Here is a 17,554-nt window from a genome sequence, read left to right on the forward strand (position 1 = left end):
AGGGACGGAGACGGGATCCCAAAACCAGAGCAGCAGCTTTTGGAGCGAGGAAAACAGACCCACAGCAGGTAGAGCAGCTCCCATCACCCCGTGGTCGCAGCAGCTGGTATTCCCTCACCTCCCCAATCCGAGCGGCCTCCGGTCCCTGCCCTCCCCTCGCACCTCACTTCCTCCCCTCCATCCCTCAAAAGCTCCTGAACCCACTTTCTTGTCGCCAACAGCTCGAATGGAACCGCCCGACAAATCCACCCCAAACCCTCATCGGGGTCCCCCCCGCAGCACCACAAAATTAAAATGAACAAAACACTAAGATATAAGTTACTGCTTAAATTATTTGTAAAACATCTTAAATTTTCTGTGACATATTTTAAATACCCGCCAGGGCTCCCCCACAATGCGTGTTCCCCAGAGAGGGCTTCGGTTCCAGCAGGGACAGAGCCCACCACTAACTGGAAGTCAATAGGGGAGGGAGCAAGGAACACAGAAAGGGTTTCTTATCCTTTCACAGCTTCAACAACTCCGCGCTCTAAATATCAATAATAAAAGTTATATTATAATAAAATAGTTCTTCGTGAGGCAGTGGAGATCGAACAAGCCCTTTCACGCCCCCGCAGGGGCAGCCCAGGTTTGGGCTTGGGCTCTGCACAAACTCAGTAGTAAAAAGGGGCTTTACTTGGGGAGAGGGGGGAGCGGGGGGGGCGGTTCTGAGGGCAGGGGGGGTGGTCGGGGCTTGTCCGTGTTGGCGGCAGCTCTGGAGCTGGTGGAAGCCCGGGGGTTCAAGAGCTCGCCGTAAGAGTGGAAGTCAAAGGCAGGGGGCTGGGTGGGCTGCATGCCCTGCGCGCTCAACAGCGAGTGCAGCATGTTGACCGTATCCTGGTAGTCACTGGCCTGGTTGGCGTTGTGCCCGTTGGCCCCCGTGGGACCCTTGTCCGATTTGCTGTGGGTGCCCCGGGCTTTGTTGGCCTGGGGTAAGGGGAGGTTGCCCGCATCCGAGCTGTGCCCTGGGAGGTGGGCCGCCCCGGGGAGGTGGGGGTAAGGGAACGGCATGCCGGGGCCTTTGGAGGCTTTGCTGACTTTGGGCTGGTGCTCGTGGGCTGCGGCCATGGCCGTGGCTGCCGCCTCCTCTGGCAGGGGCCTCTTGCGGGAAGAGGCGAGGGGACCGTAGCTTTTGTGGGGCACGGCGCTAGGCTGGCTGCTGTGTTTAGAGTCCCCTGGCCGCTTGTTCACCACGCTGCTGGGGCCAGTGCCAAGCTGGACGTGTAAGTGTTTGTGAGAGTGGTGGTTGTGGTGGTGGTGGTGGTGGTTAGAAGAGTGGCCCTTGTGTTTCTCCTTGTGCTCCCGGTTCTTGCCGCTGCTCTCATCTGAGGAGCCGTGCCTGTCTGCAGCGGTTGGCACCTTGATCCGCATTTTTATCTCCTCCTGCTTGGAAGGGAGCGGCCTATCCCCACCTCCACCTGCCACCGGGATCCTCAGCTTCAGAGCCGAGGCTTTGTCACTCTTTTCAGGGCCGGGAGGGCGCTCAGGGTTCTCCGAGCCACCGATGGGGATTTTCAGGATGATTGGAGAGGGGTTGCTGTCCTGCTGGACTTCCCTCTCCCGCTGCTGCTGGACCAGGAGATTCTGCGCGGCGTAGGCGTACTGAGACCGCACGTTGGCCTCCATGTTCTCCAGCTGCCGCTTCTGTGCCGCCAGCTCCTCGGCGTGCTTGGCCCGGTACTCCTTGAGCGACACTTTGGCCGATGGGGCGTTCTTGCCGCTCTGCTTCTGATAACCAGCGCCATCTTGCTGTAAAGGATGCTCAGCAGCCGACGAGCTTTCGTTAGTCCTGTGACTCTGGCCAGCCTCCAGCTTGGGTGGAGGATGCTGGGACAGCCAGTGCTCAGGCTGGGACATATCCGCACCGCTCTGGTCGCTGGGCGAGTCCGCCGTGGCCGGCAGAGAAGGCCCCGCTCCGGCAGTCGAGGACGTTGACATGCTCATTAACCCAGCAATGTTCATGTCCGAACTATTGTTCCTGGAAATCATGTTGAGGATCGTCTGCTCTGACAGGCTCTCATCTTCACCGTGGTCATCAGCCTTTGACTTCTTGGCTGCTTGAGAGGCCTGGAATAAAAGCAGTGACCGGTCATGTACTTTGGGCTGTCACTCGAGCTGGTTTGATGCAAGCAGCTGACCCTGTACAGTGCAAGCTCTCATTTAAAGACAGATCCACTTTGCCCCCATCTCTCCTTGTGGGAAAAGACCCGACCACTGCAAGTGGGGTTGCAAGAGCAGCTGAAAAACCAAGGTCTCTACAGAGTTAACTCAGAATAGATGAACTCAAGCCCTAAGGCAACATTTTGCAGACGCACAGCGTTCAGACTTCCCCCCACACATGCCCTTCAGACACTGTCTTGCATTGTAATACCAGAGATGCCACACAGCCTCGTGCACACAGAAGAAATCAGAGACTGTGTTCTCCTGCAAGCACCCGCGGTCCAAAGCAGATTCTTACCCGCCAGTTCCGGATGCGTTTAAGCCGGTTGGGAGTTTTCTCAAGGATCTGCAGGAATTCATGAGTCAGTTCTGCAGAGGAAACACAAACCCAGGCAAGAGGGTCAGAGGCGGGCAGAGCAGCACTAATCCATCAGGGCAACCCCCTACTTACTGATGAGTGGAGCTACTGATGAGATGGAGCTACTCCAGGAGGGGAAAATACTGAGAACTAGTATCACTGACCACATTTAAACTCATCTCACTGCGCGCCTTTTGCCATCTCTGTTGTACCATAGAAGCTGCTGCTGCACTGGAAACCTTGGCAAGACCTGAAGTCCTGGAGTCCATGAACTGGCCGGTGGCCGTGTTTGAACGGCAGACCCAGGAACAGAGATGCCAAAATAACGTAAGAGCCTTTGGGGGGAAACCTCGCTCCAAAACTTACCATCTAAGAGCTCCAGAGTTACAGTGCCATCAACGTATTCCCACCAGTGCTTCCCGTCCGTGGAGACTGGGATCTCCCAGTTGGACCACTTACAAGCCAGGTGGATACAGACGCAGGCCACAACGGGAGGGGTGTACTGCAGGCTGAAGGTGGTCAGGTGCAGGCTGACGTCACCAGCAGGGAGAGAGAAACAGAAAGCCATGAACTCCCAAGCCTGAACTTCAGCACTCACAATCGCCCACTGAACAGACGCTGCGCAAGAGGTGGACGTGGTGGGGAAGTCCCTGCCATTCCTCCCCCAGTACAACCCTACTGTTACGGGCGTCTCTATCCCGCTCCACCGATTTGCTTGTTCCTTCCCTGTTCTGCTGCAGATAACTTGGGTCCAGGCAACTCTGTCAGCTCAAGGCTCTGCGGCTCGTGCAGGAGCAGCGAGGCACGCTGCCGCCCCGCTCGAGCCCTCCTCCGAGGGAGAAAGCGAGCGGCTGGGTCGCCTGCCAGCCCCCACCTCTGCTGCGGGCTCTGCTCAATCTGAGAAGAAACTCAGACGCTTCCAAGTGTGAGTCCTGGGATGGCGTTCAAGGAGCAAACTGGCCCTCTTCGGCTTTTAGGAAGGGTCTGGTCTTTCCCAAATGATTTTTAGGAAAAGCACTGAAGCTTCGGCTGTGAATAGCACCATACGCTGGAATGACTCAGGAGCGCCTAAAAGGGAGCCTGGCCGCCTATCAAGCATTTTCATTAGTAAATTAATTTGCCACGTGACAGCTCGGAAGTCAGTGCTGGGAGGTCTAGGTAGCACTGAGAACAGGACTAAGAAAGCATCCTACTCTCTACCTGCAGGAACACCAGGTCCACTAAGCTTTAGAAACCGTGACAGCAAGTTGAGTGCAGGATTTACCCACTGTCACACTCGCGAATCGGCCCTTTCAAGGAGCGCTCGATGGAAATGGTGCCACTGAGCATCTACGTGCAGCCGCAGGATGGCATTATCTGCATTTCTTCGCCATCCTCGGGCTACTTAAATATTTTTCCATCAATGCAACGCAGAGAGACAGAGATAGGCACCTACAGCCAAAAAGTCTGAAACCATTTCACGGATACTGTATTTATCCATACATCCAAGAAGTCAAACCCCAGGAAATTCAGAGCCTTTATCCAGTCTGCCAAGGTAAGAAGTGAAGTTAAGGTGCACAAAGAGCTTTAACCCTGCCCCATAATGATGCCAGAAGGAAATAAAAGTTAAACATCCATAGCTACGCCTGACTAAATCCAGTTCATTGCTTAAGCACCTTAATCAGACGTTTCATGGCATCACTTTAAGGCAAAATTGAGGCTGCCTGGCTACATTTCTTATTTTCCGCCTGGATTTCTTTCAAGTATAACCTTAACTCATAATTCCTTGGTTTTGCAATTATTGCTGCAGGGATAAAACACGCTTCAACCATGCATTTACCCACACGTTACTAACACCACCTTCCCTTTACACTAGTTTATGCAGGAAACCCACACAGTGCCCTTTGGAGCTACAGAGCACCTTCAACAAACAATTCTCCCAGCGTGCTGTGGAGGTGAGCAGGTAACACCTCTCACGGGCAGAGAGGAGAGAAATGACTCGCCCAAGGCCACGCGCATTCACGGCTCGGCCAGGGCTTGGAAGCGTTCTCCAACTCTGCAGCTTCGACCTGTGCTAGCGCCTAAACCATCTTTTTCTCCCATCCTTTCACTTCCGCGAGCTTTTTACAAAACCGTAAGATTTTCCGTGTCCACGACTTGGTCTGTTCCAAACGTTAACTCCGTGATTTGCCTGAAGCTGGTAATTCTGGAAATTACATTTTTAAAAAGTGTCGGAAGTCCCAGCACAAGGGCTGGTATCAGCCTTGCAGTAAAAACCTAGTGACACTACCCAGACCTGTCAAGGTGAAAAAAACTAGGGGCTTTTTTCGTTTCCAAGACTCTGCTTACAGGCCTGCCTGTCCAGTCACACAGGCCAGACAAGGCTATCGTTTTCTCTTGTAACGCCTCACGCCTGCATCCAGCTACCCTTTTTCTTCCTTCATACTCTAGATCAGCCCTCTTTGGGGTACAGACCCTATTTGTTGACAATTTGCACAGCACCTAGTTCAGTGAAAACTCTCTGACACCTAGGTACTAAGCAAGCAAAAAAAGGTATATGCTCATTTCAAGTCTACCTTTTTGTTTTGGTTTGGGGTTGGGTTTTTTTTTTTTAACTTTCACAACTGTCTAACTCCCCATAAAAGAAAGCAGCGAGGTTCCTGAGCATCCCATCTGCCTCGCTTATATGGCTGATTTTGCAGCTGGTTTTGACCGGCAGCTAGCAGGAGAAGGGGTTCCTGCTCTTTCTGAACCAAACCGAGCAATCCCCAGTCGCTCGCAGGCTGACCAACGCCCCAGGGGTCACCAGTAGCACATCTCCTCCAGATAAGACCCTCTGTCAAATATGAATCAATTGTAAAATAATAACCTGTTGGTAGCCATGAAATAGGAAGTTTGGGCCAAGTCCTTGCTGGCTGAAAGAGAAAAGGAAAAAGCAGGGCATTAGTCTGCATATCCTGACAAACATTATTCCATTGTAGTGCAAGAACCACGGGCCTCTCGCCACCACACACGAAATAAGAGAGCCAGCACAGTTCGACTAACTCTACGCCACAGCTAGGATTTTAGAAGTTACTGGACATAGAGCTTCACGTGGTTCAGCAGAGCCAGAACATCGCGTCAGTCACCTGCAACTGCCTCTATTTTGACATTCGTTATGGTTTTTAAGGAGACTGGCTGCAGGCAAGTTCTCGGGCAATCAATCCCAGCTAAACACTACAATGTATTGTCACAGCTCTTCGCTATCAGGCTGAGGTTACACGGAGAAGCCACAAGCACCCGATGTCTGATATCGCTTACCTCGCACTAACTGTGTGCACTTCACCACGTGGGTATGGGGGTGGTCAATAGTGATTTCAAAACCTGGAAGAACACAGACATACGGCCATCAGAAAACCAGCAGCACGCCCCCACGGATCTACGAACCTCACGTTTCCTGCTCCTGGGGGACAAGGCCTTCTCCCCTTCCCTCTTTACAGCCCCTGCTCTCTGCTCGGAGGCAAGCAGGAATAGAGGAGCCCGTTTTCCTGTATCCAGAAGACTCAAGTTCTCCAGTCACAAACCCCGAAGGTCACTGCTGCTGCCAGACCTCCAAGCAGCTAAATGACTTCTGCGCTTGAAAGACCTCACTGAAAACAAAACAACTATTAAGGATTTTAAAAATAGCAGGACAAAGCCTCTTACAGCAGCTGGGAGGAAGGAGAAGACAATGGCATCTGCTCAAAGGAATTTCTGTCACCCAAAAAGCTAAGAGGAAGCAGACGTTTTCCCTTTGAAGGAGCCTACAGCACTGAAGACAACTGAACTTAATCCTCGCTTCAGTTTCCTATTCAGTTTGGGCATTATGTTTTAAAGAAAAAAAAAAAATTCAAATCGGTCCATGTGTGCAACAGATTTGGTTCTTCCCATGCAGAACATTCTAGAACTGGGACGTTAAAAAAGGCAACTGGCGAACCGAGTCGTTGCAGAACTGGGGTCACAGTTTAGCCACTGGCTCGCCAGGCCAGCGCGTGCGACCCATCGACACACCTGCCCCTCCTGTCCCCTTCTGAGCGGGGGACCAGCGGCATTTACTCCGAACCAAGTCAGAAATAACAAAGCTTACTGAGTATTTTGGAGTGGAACGCTATCTACAAACTGCCTCTGAAATGGAACATACGTTAGTAAAAACAAGTTCTAACAGTACATTTTAGAAAGGAACGGGATACTGGATCCAACGGCCGCAGCCCTAAACGTAGGCTCCAGTTTCTACTTTCAAAAAAACCCGCAAAAACTGTTGCTTCCCCCCCCCCGCCTTCATGTTCAGCTATCTGGTCAAAATATTAACTTTCAGCCCAGGTTTTGTTAGACATCTCTCAGTGCAAACTGCTTCCTGGCCACAGGACTAGAGCATTATCAAGTTGAACAGCACAACGGAGGACAGCGACCGGTGTCCAAGCGGTACAAAACCTGTTGGGGGACGGGGGGGAGACGAGCCACACTTCCACGCTTTAATTTCTCTGAGCATTGAACCTGACACAAGTTACACCTGAAAAAACTGATGTTAAAAGGAAAACAGAAGGAGCGGGTGTGAAAAATAGAGTTTGTTGCCTGGACTCTTGCTCTCCCACTGGCCAGCTGTACATCTGCCCTCCAGCTGTGGAGAAGACTGTGCGGTTAGGCTCTCCGCTCTGCGGAACACTCCTGGGTCTGGGATTCGTGTGGCAGCCCGTCCGCTTTGAAAAACTTACCCAGGGTCTGCAGTATTATGCTCTCTAGAATGACCAGGTCTTGGGCTTGTTGCAGGTAAGCCTGGGGTTGAGAGGACAGGCAAGTTACTCACGATGAGGCACTCCGTATAAAGCCTGCACATTTCTAACACCCTTTTCTCAGGGAGGCAAAAATAGCAAAGGGGAATCTTTCTGCCGATCTGCACTGGGGGAACTGGCACAGATTCCCTGCCAGAAAAGAGAAAGCAGAGTGCTGGGGTGGACCCGCTCCCCTGCTAGTGCTTCTGCTAGGGGATGGCTGCTTCGGGATCCACAGTGGCCCTCTCAGTCCTGGTCCCTCGCACTGCACGGGACGGCTATACGAGCAGTACAGGAGAGGAATTAGCTGCTTTTCTTTTTTCCTTAAGCTTTCCTGGATAAAGCTGCCCCTTTTCAGCAGGGTTGGCTGCTCAGTTCCAGGTAAGACGGGCTGTCTCGAGAGATGGGGAATCGGCAACGTTTTTAATAAACCCACCATTAAACACGTGGGGACAGAACAGAACCAAACCGCGCACACCGCCTTCTGCTCTGCCACAGACACTACTCAATCGCAGCAGTCAACATCCATGCCCTCCTCAGAAGCTTTTCACGCAGACACTGTTACACAGCACAGGAGTCACAATTGCAGCAGCACAGCAGAGGAGAACAGAAGAGAGGTTGCCACAGAGCAGGAAAGAAAAGCCTTCTGCTGTACAGAAGCCAAAAAGCTCTCAGTAGCGTAAGAGCAGTCGAATTGGAAAGCTGTCACTGACCATCCTAGGACACAGCCACTCGCTTAGAGAGCGGGTACTGCTGAACCCGATTTAACGAGACGCTGTAGCCACGCGATTCAGGATGCAGCACGCTTCCGCCATTCCCATTCCTCGTGCCTCCGCTCCTCACATCAGAGCCCAGTTCTCCGATCTCGACACTTACCTCGCTCTTGGTGTCTAGAGGAGTTTCCTGGGGATGCAGACAGGCATGTGCTACCTTGATTACGTGCTCCAGCTTACGAGGCTGCTCCTCCACCTTGGCTGCCAAGAACAGAGCTGCTGGTACCACCGACTTCAGAGAAAAAAAAAAAATTATTTTTTTTAAAGTTAGTAAGTTCAAGATTAAAGCGAATAAATTAGGCTAATTCTCATGTCTAAACCAAATATTCCTTTAGGAAACAAAGCCTGCGCAAGTCCAAACACCATCAGGAAGGAAAAGGGTCTCTAGTGACTACTGGCAGCTACAAGCCACCTTTTCCAAGCCCCCTCCCCAGGGTCGGTCCCACCACGTCGCCCCCCCGAGCTGGCTGCCAGGCAGCAGCAGGAGCAGAGCTGGGGGGTTCCCGGCGCCCCCCGCCCCGCCAGACCCCAGCACACTTACGTTCCTGTGGAACTGGGTGAAGGACTGCACCATATAGAAGCGGTGCATGTACACGATGGCCGTGTTGATGGTGAGCTGGGAGCTGATGGGGTGGTTAAGGAAACACACAGCCCCGATGACGGCCGCTGCGCAGCGCCCTCAACTCCCCAGCATCCCACCGGCACCGGGCCGGGCCTCGCTCTCCCTGCCGCCGAGATGTGCCTGGCTCCCCCGGCTCCCGGCCTCACTCTCCTCGCTCCCAGGCCCGGCTCTCCCCACACCCCAGCATAGTTCTCCCTGCTCCTGAAACGGGCCCGGCTCTCCCCGCTCCCGGGCTGGGCCTGGCCTTCCCCGCACCCGGACACAGCTCTCCCTGCTCCCGGCTTCGTTCTCCCCGCACCCCGGCACAGCTCTCCCCGCTCCCGAAACGGGCCCGGCTCTCCCCGCTCCTGGCCTCACTCTCCCCGCACCCCGGCATAGCTCTCCCCGCTCCCGAAACGGGCCCGGCTCTCCCCGCTCCCGGCCTCACTCTCCCCGCACCCCGGCACAGCTCTCCCCGCTCCCGAAACGGGCCCGGCTCTCCCCGCTCCCGGCCTCACTCTCCCCGCACCCCGGCACAGCTCTCCCCGCTCCCGAAACGGGCCCGGCTCTCCCCGCTCCTGGCCTCACTCTCCCCGCACCCAGGCCCGGCTCTCCCCACTCCCGGCCTCACTCTCCCTGCAGCCGGGCCCGGCTCTCCCCGCTCCCGGGCTGGGCCTGGCCTTCCCCGCACCCCGGCACAGCTCTCCCCGCTCCCGGCCTCACTCTCCCCGCTCCCGGGCCCGGCTCCCCCCCGTTCCCGACCCTCCCCGCACCCGGGCCTAGCTCTCCCCGCGGGCAACACCCGCCCGCCCCCCCCCCCCCGCGCCCGGCGGCGGCGGCGGCGGCGGCACCCAAGCGCAGGCCGCGCGGCCTAGCGCGGCCGGATACACGTTGAGCCGCTGTCCCATGTCCTGCAGCAGGTTGGCCGCCTGCTGCCGGTACGAGAGCTCCTTGTCGGGGTCGAGCCCGGCGCGGCGCGAGGGGCTGCGGTCCAGCTGCTCGCGGGTGAAGTACCAGCGCCGCCCCGCCGCGCCGCCGGCCCCGCCGCCCGCCGAGGCCTCCATGGCGATCTGCGCCCGCGCGCGCACGCACGCACGCACGCACGCACGCAGCGACGCGCGCGGCGTCACAGGGCGGTGGCGCGCGCGTACGGCCGCGTCACAGGGCGGGGCAGGGGAGGAGCCGTTGAGGCGCATGCGCGCTCGGGCGCGCCTGCGCGTTCTGACGCGGGAAGTGTCGCGGGGGGGGGGCGGCCGTTACACCGCCGGCCCCCCCCCCCCCCCCCCCCCCCCCGGGCCTCCCGTGACCCCCCCGCCCCGCCCCGGACCCCCCGGCTCCGGCTTTCCCGTGGCCCCGGAGCCCGGCCTTCACCTCAGGGCCCTGCCTGGGCTCCCCCCCCCCCCCCCCCCGGAATCTCGCCCCCCCCCCCCCCCCCCGGCCCCACACGCCAGGCCACAGCTCGTATCCAAAGTGAGTTTTATATATAATTTATCTGTACACACGAAGGACAAAGTACCTCAGGTCTGCGCTGGGGGGCGGGGGGCCGGTGCCCCCCACCACCACCCCCACCCCGGGATGAGCCCCCCCCTCCCCCTCCCCAAAAAACAAAACAAAAAAAAAAAGGGAAAAAAAAAAAAAAAGGAAAAAAAAGTCACTTTTTTTTTTTTTTTTTTGCATTTAAAAGGGGGGGGAGCTGCCCCCCCCCTCCCCGCCGGCAGCCCCCCCGGGAGGGAGCGGGACCCCCTGACCCTGGGGGGGTCTGGGGGGGTCTGTGAAGGTGCTGTGCCTGTGCCCCCCCCCCCCCGGCAGGCGGCACTTCAGTTTGGCACATGGAGGGGGCTGAGGAGACACACCCCACACCCCCCCCCAACAACCCCCCCAGCCCCTTCCCGGGGGGGCCCATCTCCCCTCTTTGGCACATGGGGGATTTTGGCAAAGGGGGGGCCGCACCCCGACCCACCCCCCCCTCCACAAACACCCCGGTGCGGGGCTGGGAAATGCCCCCCAACACACCACCCGGGGGGGGCACAGCGGGGGGGCACAGCGGGGGGGCACCCCCTCCCCAGCCACCTCCCTTTTCCCTCTTTTTTTTTTTCTTTTTTTTTCTTTTTTTAAATCTGTGGATTTGGGGATTTTTCCTTTTTTGTCTGACCCCGGTGCAGGCTGGGGGGCACCGGCCCGAGGCAGGGGGGGGGACGGGACGGGGGGGGGGGGGACGGACACCATGGGGGCCCCCCCTAACTCCCTCCAGGGCCGGCATTGAGGAAGTATGTGGTCATCTCCCCCTTGCCCTTGACCTTGACCAGGCCCCGGCACTCCAGCGCGTAGCCCTTGGCCGCCAGCACCTGGTACAGGTCCGTCGTCACCTGGAGGGGGGAACACAGGGGTGAGAGGGGGCTGGGGAGGGGGGCGGGGGGGCCCTGTGTCCCCCCCCTCCTCGCCCCCCCCCCCGGCTGACCTGGATGCGGTCGGGGACGCCGGTGCTGTCCATGCGGCTGGAGACGTTGACGGTGTTGCCCCAAATGTCGTACTGCGGCTTGCGCGCCCCGATCACCCCCGCCACCACTGGCCCCATGTTCAGGCCTGGGGGGGGGACACACACGACACGGGACACACACACACACACACACACACGACAGGACAGAGGGTCACAGCCCCCTCCCCCCGCTTCCACGGGGGGCGAGGGCACGGGGGGGGGGGGGGGCGTGCGAGGCAAAAAGGGGGGTGCAGAGGGGTGCGTGGGCAAAGGGTAGGGGGCGGGCAAGGGTTTGTGTGTGCAAAGGGGCATGCAAAGGGGCGTGCAAAGGGGCGTGCAACATCAGCATGTGCAAAGGGGCATGCAAAGGGGCGTGCAAAGGGGCGTGCAACATCAGCATGTGCAAAGGGGCATGCAAAGGGGCGTGCAAAGGGGCGTGCAACATCAGCATGCCCAAAGGGGCGTGCAAAGGGGCGTGCAAAGGGGCGTGCAACATCAGCATGCGCAAAGGGGCGTGCGAAGGCCGCGTGTGCAAAGAGGAAGGGGTGGGCAAAGGGTTTGCATGTGGAAAGGAGCGTGCGGTGGCAAAGGAGCGTGTAAAAGGGCGTACGAGGGACTACGTGTGCGAGGGCTAAAGGGGTGTGCAGCATCAGGACGCGCAAAGGCGCGTGTGAGGGCTGTGTGCGCAAAGGGGAGAGGGTGTGCAAGGGTGTCCATGTGCAGAGGGGTGCGGAAGGGCCGAGGGGCGTGCAAGGGCTTGTACGCAAAGTGCAAAAGGGCAGGGGCGTGCAAGGCTTTGCCTGTGCAGAGGCGCGCGCGGAGGCTCTGTGCGTGCAAAGCCGAGGGGGCGTGCAAAGGTCGCGCGGGCAAGGCTACGCGCCAGGGCCGCGCGTGCGAAAGGGACGAGGCGTGCAAGAGCCAGCAGACGCGAAGCCGCACGCCAAGGGCCAGGCACGCGGCAGGGGCGTGCGTGGGGCGGGCTCCGGGTGCACGGGGGCGTGCAAGGGGGCGTGCAAGGGGCGCTCACCGATCTTCATCTGGAAGTTGTTGAAGGAGTGCTCGTTGATGTACTTCATCTGCTCCATCAGGTGCATGGCGTAGTCGGCCAGCGCCGCGATGTGGCTCCGGCCCTCCCGGTCGTAGGTGGAGGCGTTCAGCCCCGAGGCCGCCATGTAGGTGCTGCCGATCGTCTTGATCTTCTCCAGCTGACGGTACTTCTGCTCGCTGATGATCTGGGGCGCGGACGGGGAGGCAGCGTCACCCTCACCCTGCCTCTCCAGGGGTCCCGTGCACCCCATCTTCCTGCGCCCTGTCCCTGCATGCCCCACGCGCGCTGCTCCACAGCCTCTCCGGCACCCCGCGCACCCCGGCCCCTGCGCCTCATCCCCACACATGGTGCTCCACAGCCTCTCCAAGCACCCTGTGCACCCCGTCTTCTTGCACCCCGTCCCTGTGCACCCCATGCACAGTGCTCCACAACCTCTCTGGGGCCCCATGCACCCCATATCCTGCACCCTTGTCCCTTCGCACCCCATCCCGCGGCTCCACGCGCGCTGCTCCACAGCCTCTCCAGCACCCCGCGCACCCCATCCCCACGCACAGTGCTCAATGGCCTCTCCAGCACCCCGTGCACCCCATCTTCCCGCACCCCATCCCTGTGCACCCCACGCATGCTGCTCCACGGCCTCTCCAGCACCCCACGCACCCCATCCCCGTGCACTTCATCCCTGCGCACCCCATCCTCGCGCATGGTGCTCCACAGCCCCTCCAGCACCCTGTGCTCCCCACGCACGCCGCTCCACGGCCTCTCCAGCACCCCACGCACCCCGTCCCCATATACGCCACCCCACGATCCACCCCATCGCACCGCCCTCCGGCACCTCGTCGAAGTCAGCGATGATCTCGTTGAGCAGCCGCAGGCACTCGACACCCTCGTTGTTGGCCTCCAGCTCGACGTAGAACTCGGAGAAGTTGCTGATGGAGGCGAACATGACGGCCACGCACTCGCAGGACTGGTAGTAGAGCTCGTCGTTGCGACGCTCCCGCGCCAGAAAATGCGCCGCCACATCCTTGGGCAGGATGTTGTGCAGCAGCCGCCGGTTGTACGCCTGCAGCTCCTCCATCTCCTCCTTCTCGCCCGTTGCCTGCATCGCACAGCGCCATGCGGGAGCCGCGCCGGGACCCCGCCTCCGCCCCGGCCCCGGGGTGCGGGGAGGGGGTCGACCCCGGCCCCTCGCCCTACCTGCAGCTTCCAGAGGAAGTCGAGGCGGGCGGTGGACTCGACCTGCTGCGCGTGCAGGTACAGCGCCAGCGCGAAGACGGCCAGGATGACGGGAGTGACGTACCGCAGGGCCACCTTCCCCTCCGCCGGGCTGTGGGCACCCCCCCGCCCGCTGAGACGGGATGCCGGACGCGTCCGTGCCCACCCAAGGGTTCCCCTAAGATCTACCCAACCCCTAAGATGCGCCCACCCCAGGGATCCCCTAAGATGCGCCCACCCCAGGGACCCCAAACCTGTGCCCAACCCCGTAAGATGCACCCACCCCAGGGACCCCCTAAGATGCACCCAATCCCCAAAGATGCACCCACCCCAGGGACCCCAAGGCTGCACCCACCCCATTAAGATGCACCCACCCCAGGGACCCCCTAAGATGCACCCAATCCCCAAAGATGCACCCACCCCAGGGACCCCAAGGCTGCACCCAGCCCCCAAAGCTGCGCCCACCCTCGCAGCACAGACCCCAAGGGCCTCTCCTGCTGCTGCCCACCCTCACCCCCCTACTCCCATTTCCCTGCTGGTCCCAGTTCCCCACTCACCATTCCGCCTGGGTCCCATTGAAGGGGGGCCTGGGGGGAGAGGAGCCGGGGGTTAGCGGGGTGGGGACGCAGCTCCCAGGGCGGGGACCCCCGGGGCGGGGACACCGGGCACTCACAGGGCATTGGCCACCACCAGCAGGTCGGCGTTGTCGAAGAGGGTGGCCTGGGGCCCCTCCACCAGCACCAGGTAGGTGGCCTCGATGGCCACCATGAGCAGCAGCTTGCCGATGCTGCTGATGTGCAGGAAGACGGAGCAGGCCAGCAGGCTCAGCACCACGCTGTAGTTGAAGTACTGCGGGAGAGACGCCGCGGGGATGCACCAGCACCCCGTGGGGACCCCCTGCCGGCACCCCACACCCACGGGGACCTTGCATCCATGGGGACCCCCTGCCAGCACTCTGCGCCCTCCAGGGGCTCTGCGCCAGCACCCGTGGAGGACCTTGCACCCGTGGAGGACCTTGCACCCGGAGGCACCTATACCAGCACCCTGTACTCTTAGGGACACTGCACCTGCAGCACCCTGTACCCTTAGGGACACCATGCCAGCACCCCTGGGGACACTGCACCTGCAGGGACCCCATGCCAGCACCCTGCATCCTTGAGGACCCCATGCCAGCACCCTGGGGGATACTGTGCCTGCAGGGACCCCATGCCAGCACCCTGTACCCCCAGGGACCCAGTGCCAACATCCATGGGGACACTGTGCCTGCAGGACCCTGTGCCAGCACCCTGCATCCTCGGGGACCCTGCACCAGTGCCCATGCAGGACCTTGCACCCACAGGGACCTATGCCAGCACCCTGCATCTGTGGGGACCCCATTCCAGTACCCTGGGGGACATGGAACCCATGGCGACCCCCTGCCAGCATCTTGCATCCTCAGGGACCCTGTGCCAGCACCCAAGGAGGACCTCGCACCCGCAGGGACCCATGCTGGCACCCATGCAGGACCCCCTCCCAGTGCCCTGCACCCGTGGGAACCCTGCACCCGTGGGTGCCCCGCAGCCGCTCACCTCGGGGAAGTCGCAGGCCAGCCCGTCACGGTGGCAGGGGCCCATGGGAGTCCCCAGGGAGAAGTTGAGGGCCCGGAGCTGGCAGGGTCCCACGGCCTCGGGGGTGACGTTGAGCTCGCGAGCAGCACAGTCCCGCAGGGCCACCCGGCTGCAGGCAAACTGGGGGGGGGGGGGGGGGCGCGAGAGGGGTGAGCCGGTGCCCCACAGCCCCCCGCAGCCCCCCGCAGCCCCCCGACCCTACCATGTTGACGAAGGCGGCGACGAAGACAAGGAGGATGGTGAAGACCCCGATGATGGTGCTGTGGGCGCGGGACTGGACGATCTTCCGGGAGAGCTGCTGCAGGGCGGCGGGGAAGAGCTGTGGGGGGAGAGGGACCCCATCATGCGCGGCCGAGCCCCCCACGCCCCCCCACCCATCGGCCCTGTACTCACAGTGACGCAGGAATAGACAGCGCAGACGAAGAGGATGGCAGTGAGGAGGGATGAAGATGCCAACGTAGACGCCGAGCATCAGCGGGGAGCTGGGGAGAGAGGCGGTCGTGAGCGCCGGGGGGTGGGGGGGGGCACCAGGGACCAGCATTTGGAGGGGCCACGGCACTCACTGGGGGAACACCACGATCTGGAGGCAGCAGATGAAACAGAAGACGAGGAGGGTGCAGGCCACGTAGCCACCGAAGCGGTCATCCACCTTCTTGGAGTACTGCAGGGAGGAGAGGGGTGAGCCGAGCTGGGCGGAGGGGGATGGAGGGGACCCCAGGGGATGCAGGGGGACAGAGGGGACCCCGGGGGATGAGATGGAGAGGATGGAGGGGCCAGGACGGAGAGGACCATGGAGCCAGCAGGATGGAGGGGACCCCACAGATTAGAGGGGACAGAGGTGACCCACGACTGGGATGGAGAGGGTGGAGGGTACCATGAAACCAGGACAGAGAGGACCCCAGGGGATGGAGGTGAGATGAGGGGGACAAAGGTGCTGATGGGGCCGGGACAGAGGGGACTTCAGGGGATGGAGGAGACCGCAGGGCTGGGACAGAGGGGGACAGGGGGACCCCCACCTTCTTCTCCAGCTCAGGCGTCTGGAAGGTGAGCAGGAACTTCTTGACATGGTCCTTGCGGAGCTGGTCGATGCTGCGGGCGTCGATGGCCCGGCTCAGGAACTCATCCACCTCATCCTCGGGGTTGAGGGCCTCCTGGGCGCCACGGCTGGGGGCAGGGGTGGGTCAGGCCCCCCCCCGGGCCCCCGGCTCTGCCCCAGGAAGGGGCTGGCTGCAACCCCCCCCCCCCGGGCACCCCAGCATGGGGACACTTACTTGTCCTTGCTGGAGTCATCGATGCCCTGGGGAGACACAAGGGAGATGGGGGCTGTCAGAGACACCGGCATGGATGGGGGGGATCCTCGGAGATGACAAGAACATGGGGCATCCCCCAGGGTCACCAAGACCACCAAGGATGGGGGACAGAGTCCCAAGGGACCCCCATGGGTTCCCCAAGCCTGGCAAGGATGGGGGGGGGGTCTGCAAAGTAAGGATGGAGGGGTCTGAAGGGGGTCTGACACCAGTGAGGACAGGGGACCCCTGAGTGTCCCCAAGGTCAGTGAGGACAGGGCAGATCCCCAAGAACTGGTGAGGACAGGGGGTACACCTGAGGATCCCCATGGGCTGGCAACGATAGGGGAGATCCCCCAGGGCTGCCGAGGACAGGGGGAGACCCGGGGGTTCCCCGAGGCCATGGGCTGCGGCAGGCAGGAGGAAGCAGGCGAGGGCTGCGGGCAGGGCTGGGGAAGCCCAACGGCAGCCGTGGAAAGGCGGTGGGCAGCTAATACCGCCACAGAGGGGGCCCCCTGTGCCCAATGCCCCCCCCGAGGCCGCTCACCATCTGCCGGAAGGCCTTGGAGTCCTTGGTGCGGGAGAAGGAGCGGTCAGGCACCCAGCGCGGCACCAGCCCCTCCGTCGAGTTGGCACGAGCCCGCTGCAGCTTGGCCAGAATGGCTTTCTCCTCTTTCTGCGGGGCGATGTGGCCGTGAGAGGGGGGCCCTGGGTGTCCCCTCGCCCCGTGTCCCCCCCACATGCCCCCCGACTCACGCGCTTCTGGCTGCAGCCAACGATAAGGAAGGTCTCGATGTTGTGTTCCTTGAGGTAGGCGTTGCGCTCGCCCCCGTGGCCCGGCTCCACCTCGTAATCCCCGTTCAGGTACTGCAGCGTCGCCCAGGTGATGTGGATGCGCCTAGGGACGGGGGGGATGAAGGCGCTGAGCCCCCCTGCCCCGTGCTCCCCGCCCCAGCCCCCAGCCCAGCCCCCCCAGCCCGGCTCACCCGGCTTTGCCGCCCGCTTCCATGTGGTTGGCGAGGGTCACGTCGTTGGACCAGACGTCGAACTGCCACTTGCGCAGCCCCAGGACGCCGCAGTGCACCCGCCCGCTGTGGATGCCCACGCGCATGTTCACGTTCACCCCCGTCACCTCGCGCACCAGCCTGCGGACGTCACCGGCACCGCGTCAGCCCAAGGCACCGCGGCACCGCGGCACCGCAGCACCGCGTCCCGGTCCGGCGAGCACCAG

At 60.8% G+C, this 17,554-nt stretch overlaps 2 protein-coding genes across 2 annotated transcripts in view; both read right to left on the minus strand.

Annotated features, from left to right (window-relative positions):
* Positions 1-314: 314 nt before the first annotated feature.
* On the minus strand, positions 315-9,758 carry LOC143171388 (cyclin-T1-like). The gene is made up of 9 exons (XM_076360329.1): positions 9,583-9,758; positions 8,635-8,716; positions 8,197-8,325; positions 7,264-7,324; positions 5,834-5,896; positions 5,403-5,448; positions 2,921-3,084; positions 2,495-2,565; positions 315-2,103 (listed from the first exon to the last, which is right to left on the minus strand). The coding sequence occupies exons 1-9, from the start codon at positions 9,756-9,758 to the stop codon at positions 670-672; spliced, it is 2,226 nt and encodes a 741-aa protein (XP_076216444.1). The 3' UTR covers positions 315-669.
* An 868-nt stretch (positions 9,759-10,626) lies between these two features.
* Positions 10,627-17,554, minus strand: part of LOC143171340 (adenylate cyclase type 6-like) — a 9,337-nt gene continuing 2,409 nt past the window's right edge. The window contains 17 exon segments of the mRNA XM_076360268.1: positions 10,627-11,060; positions 11,153-11,277; positions 12,198-12,402; positions 13,051-13,314; positions 13,413-13,542; positions 13,988-14,017; positions 14,104-14,279; positions 14,999-15,157; positions 15,240-15,356; positions 15,431-15,478; positions 15,480-15,519; positions 15,601-15,698; positions 16,054-16,201; positions 16,309-16,334; positions 16,871-16,999; positions 17,080-17,221; positions 17,310-17,468. Coding sequence (XP_076216383.1) covers positions 10,932-11,060; positions 11,153-11,277; positions 12,198-12,402; positions 13,051-13,314; positions 13,413-13,542; positions 13,988-14,017; positions 14,104-14,279; positions 14,999-15,157; positions 15,240-15,356; positions 15,431-15,478; positions 15,480-15,519; positions 15,601-15,698; positions 16,054-16,201; positions 16,309-16,334; positions 16,871-16,999; positions 17,080-17,221; positions 17,310-17,468 — 2,125 coding nt within the window. The 3' untranslated portion in view covers positions 10,627-10,931.

The sequence above is a fragment of the Aptenodytes patagonicus genome, chromosome 27, assembly GCF_965638725.1.
Source record: "Aptenodytes patagonicus chromosome 27, bAptPat1.pri.cur, whole genome shotgun sequence".
In the NCBI taxonomy this organism is placed as follows: domain Eukaryota; kingdom Metazoa; phylum Chordata; class Aves; order Sphenisciformes; family Spheniscidae; genus Aptenodytes; species Aptenodytes patagonicus.

Coding starts and splice junctions, on each gene's coding strand:
- LOC143171388 (XM_076360329.1), bottom strand. CDS start 9,758: ATGGAGGCCTCGGCGGGCGGCGGGGCCGGCGGCGCGGCGGGGCGGCGC. Junction 8,717..9,582: donor ATGGGACAGCGGCTCAACGT/GTATCCGGCCGC, acceptor CCACCCCATCAG/CTCCCAGCTCACCATCAACA. Junction 2,566..2,920: donor AACTCTGGAGCTCTTAGATG/GTAAGTTTTGGA, acceptor TTTCCTCTGCAG/AACTGACTCATGAATTCCTG.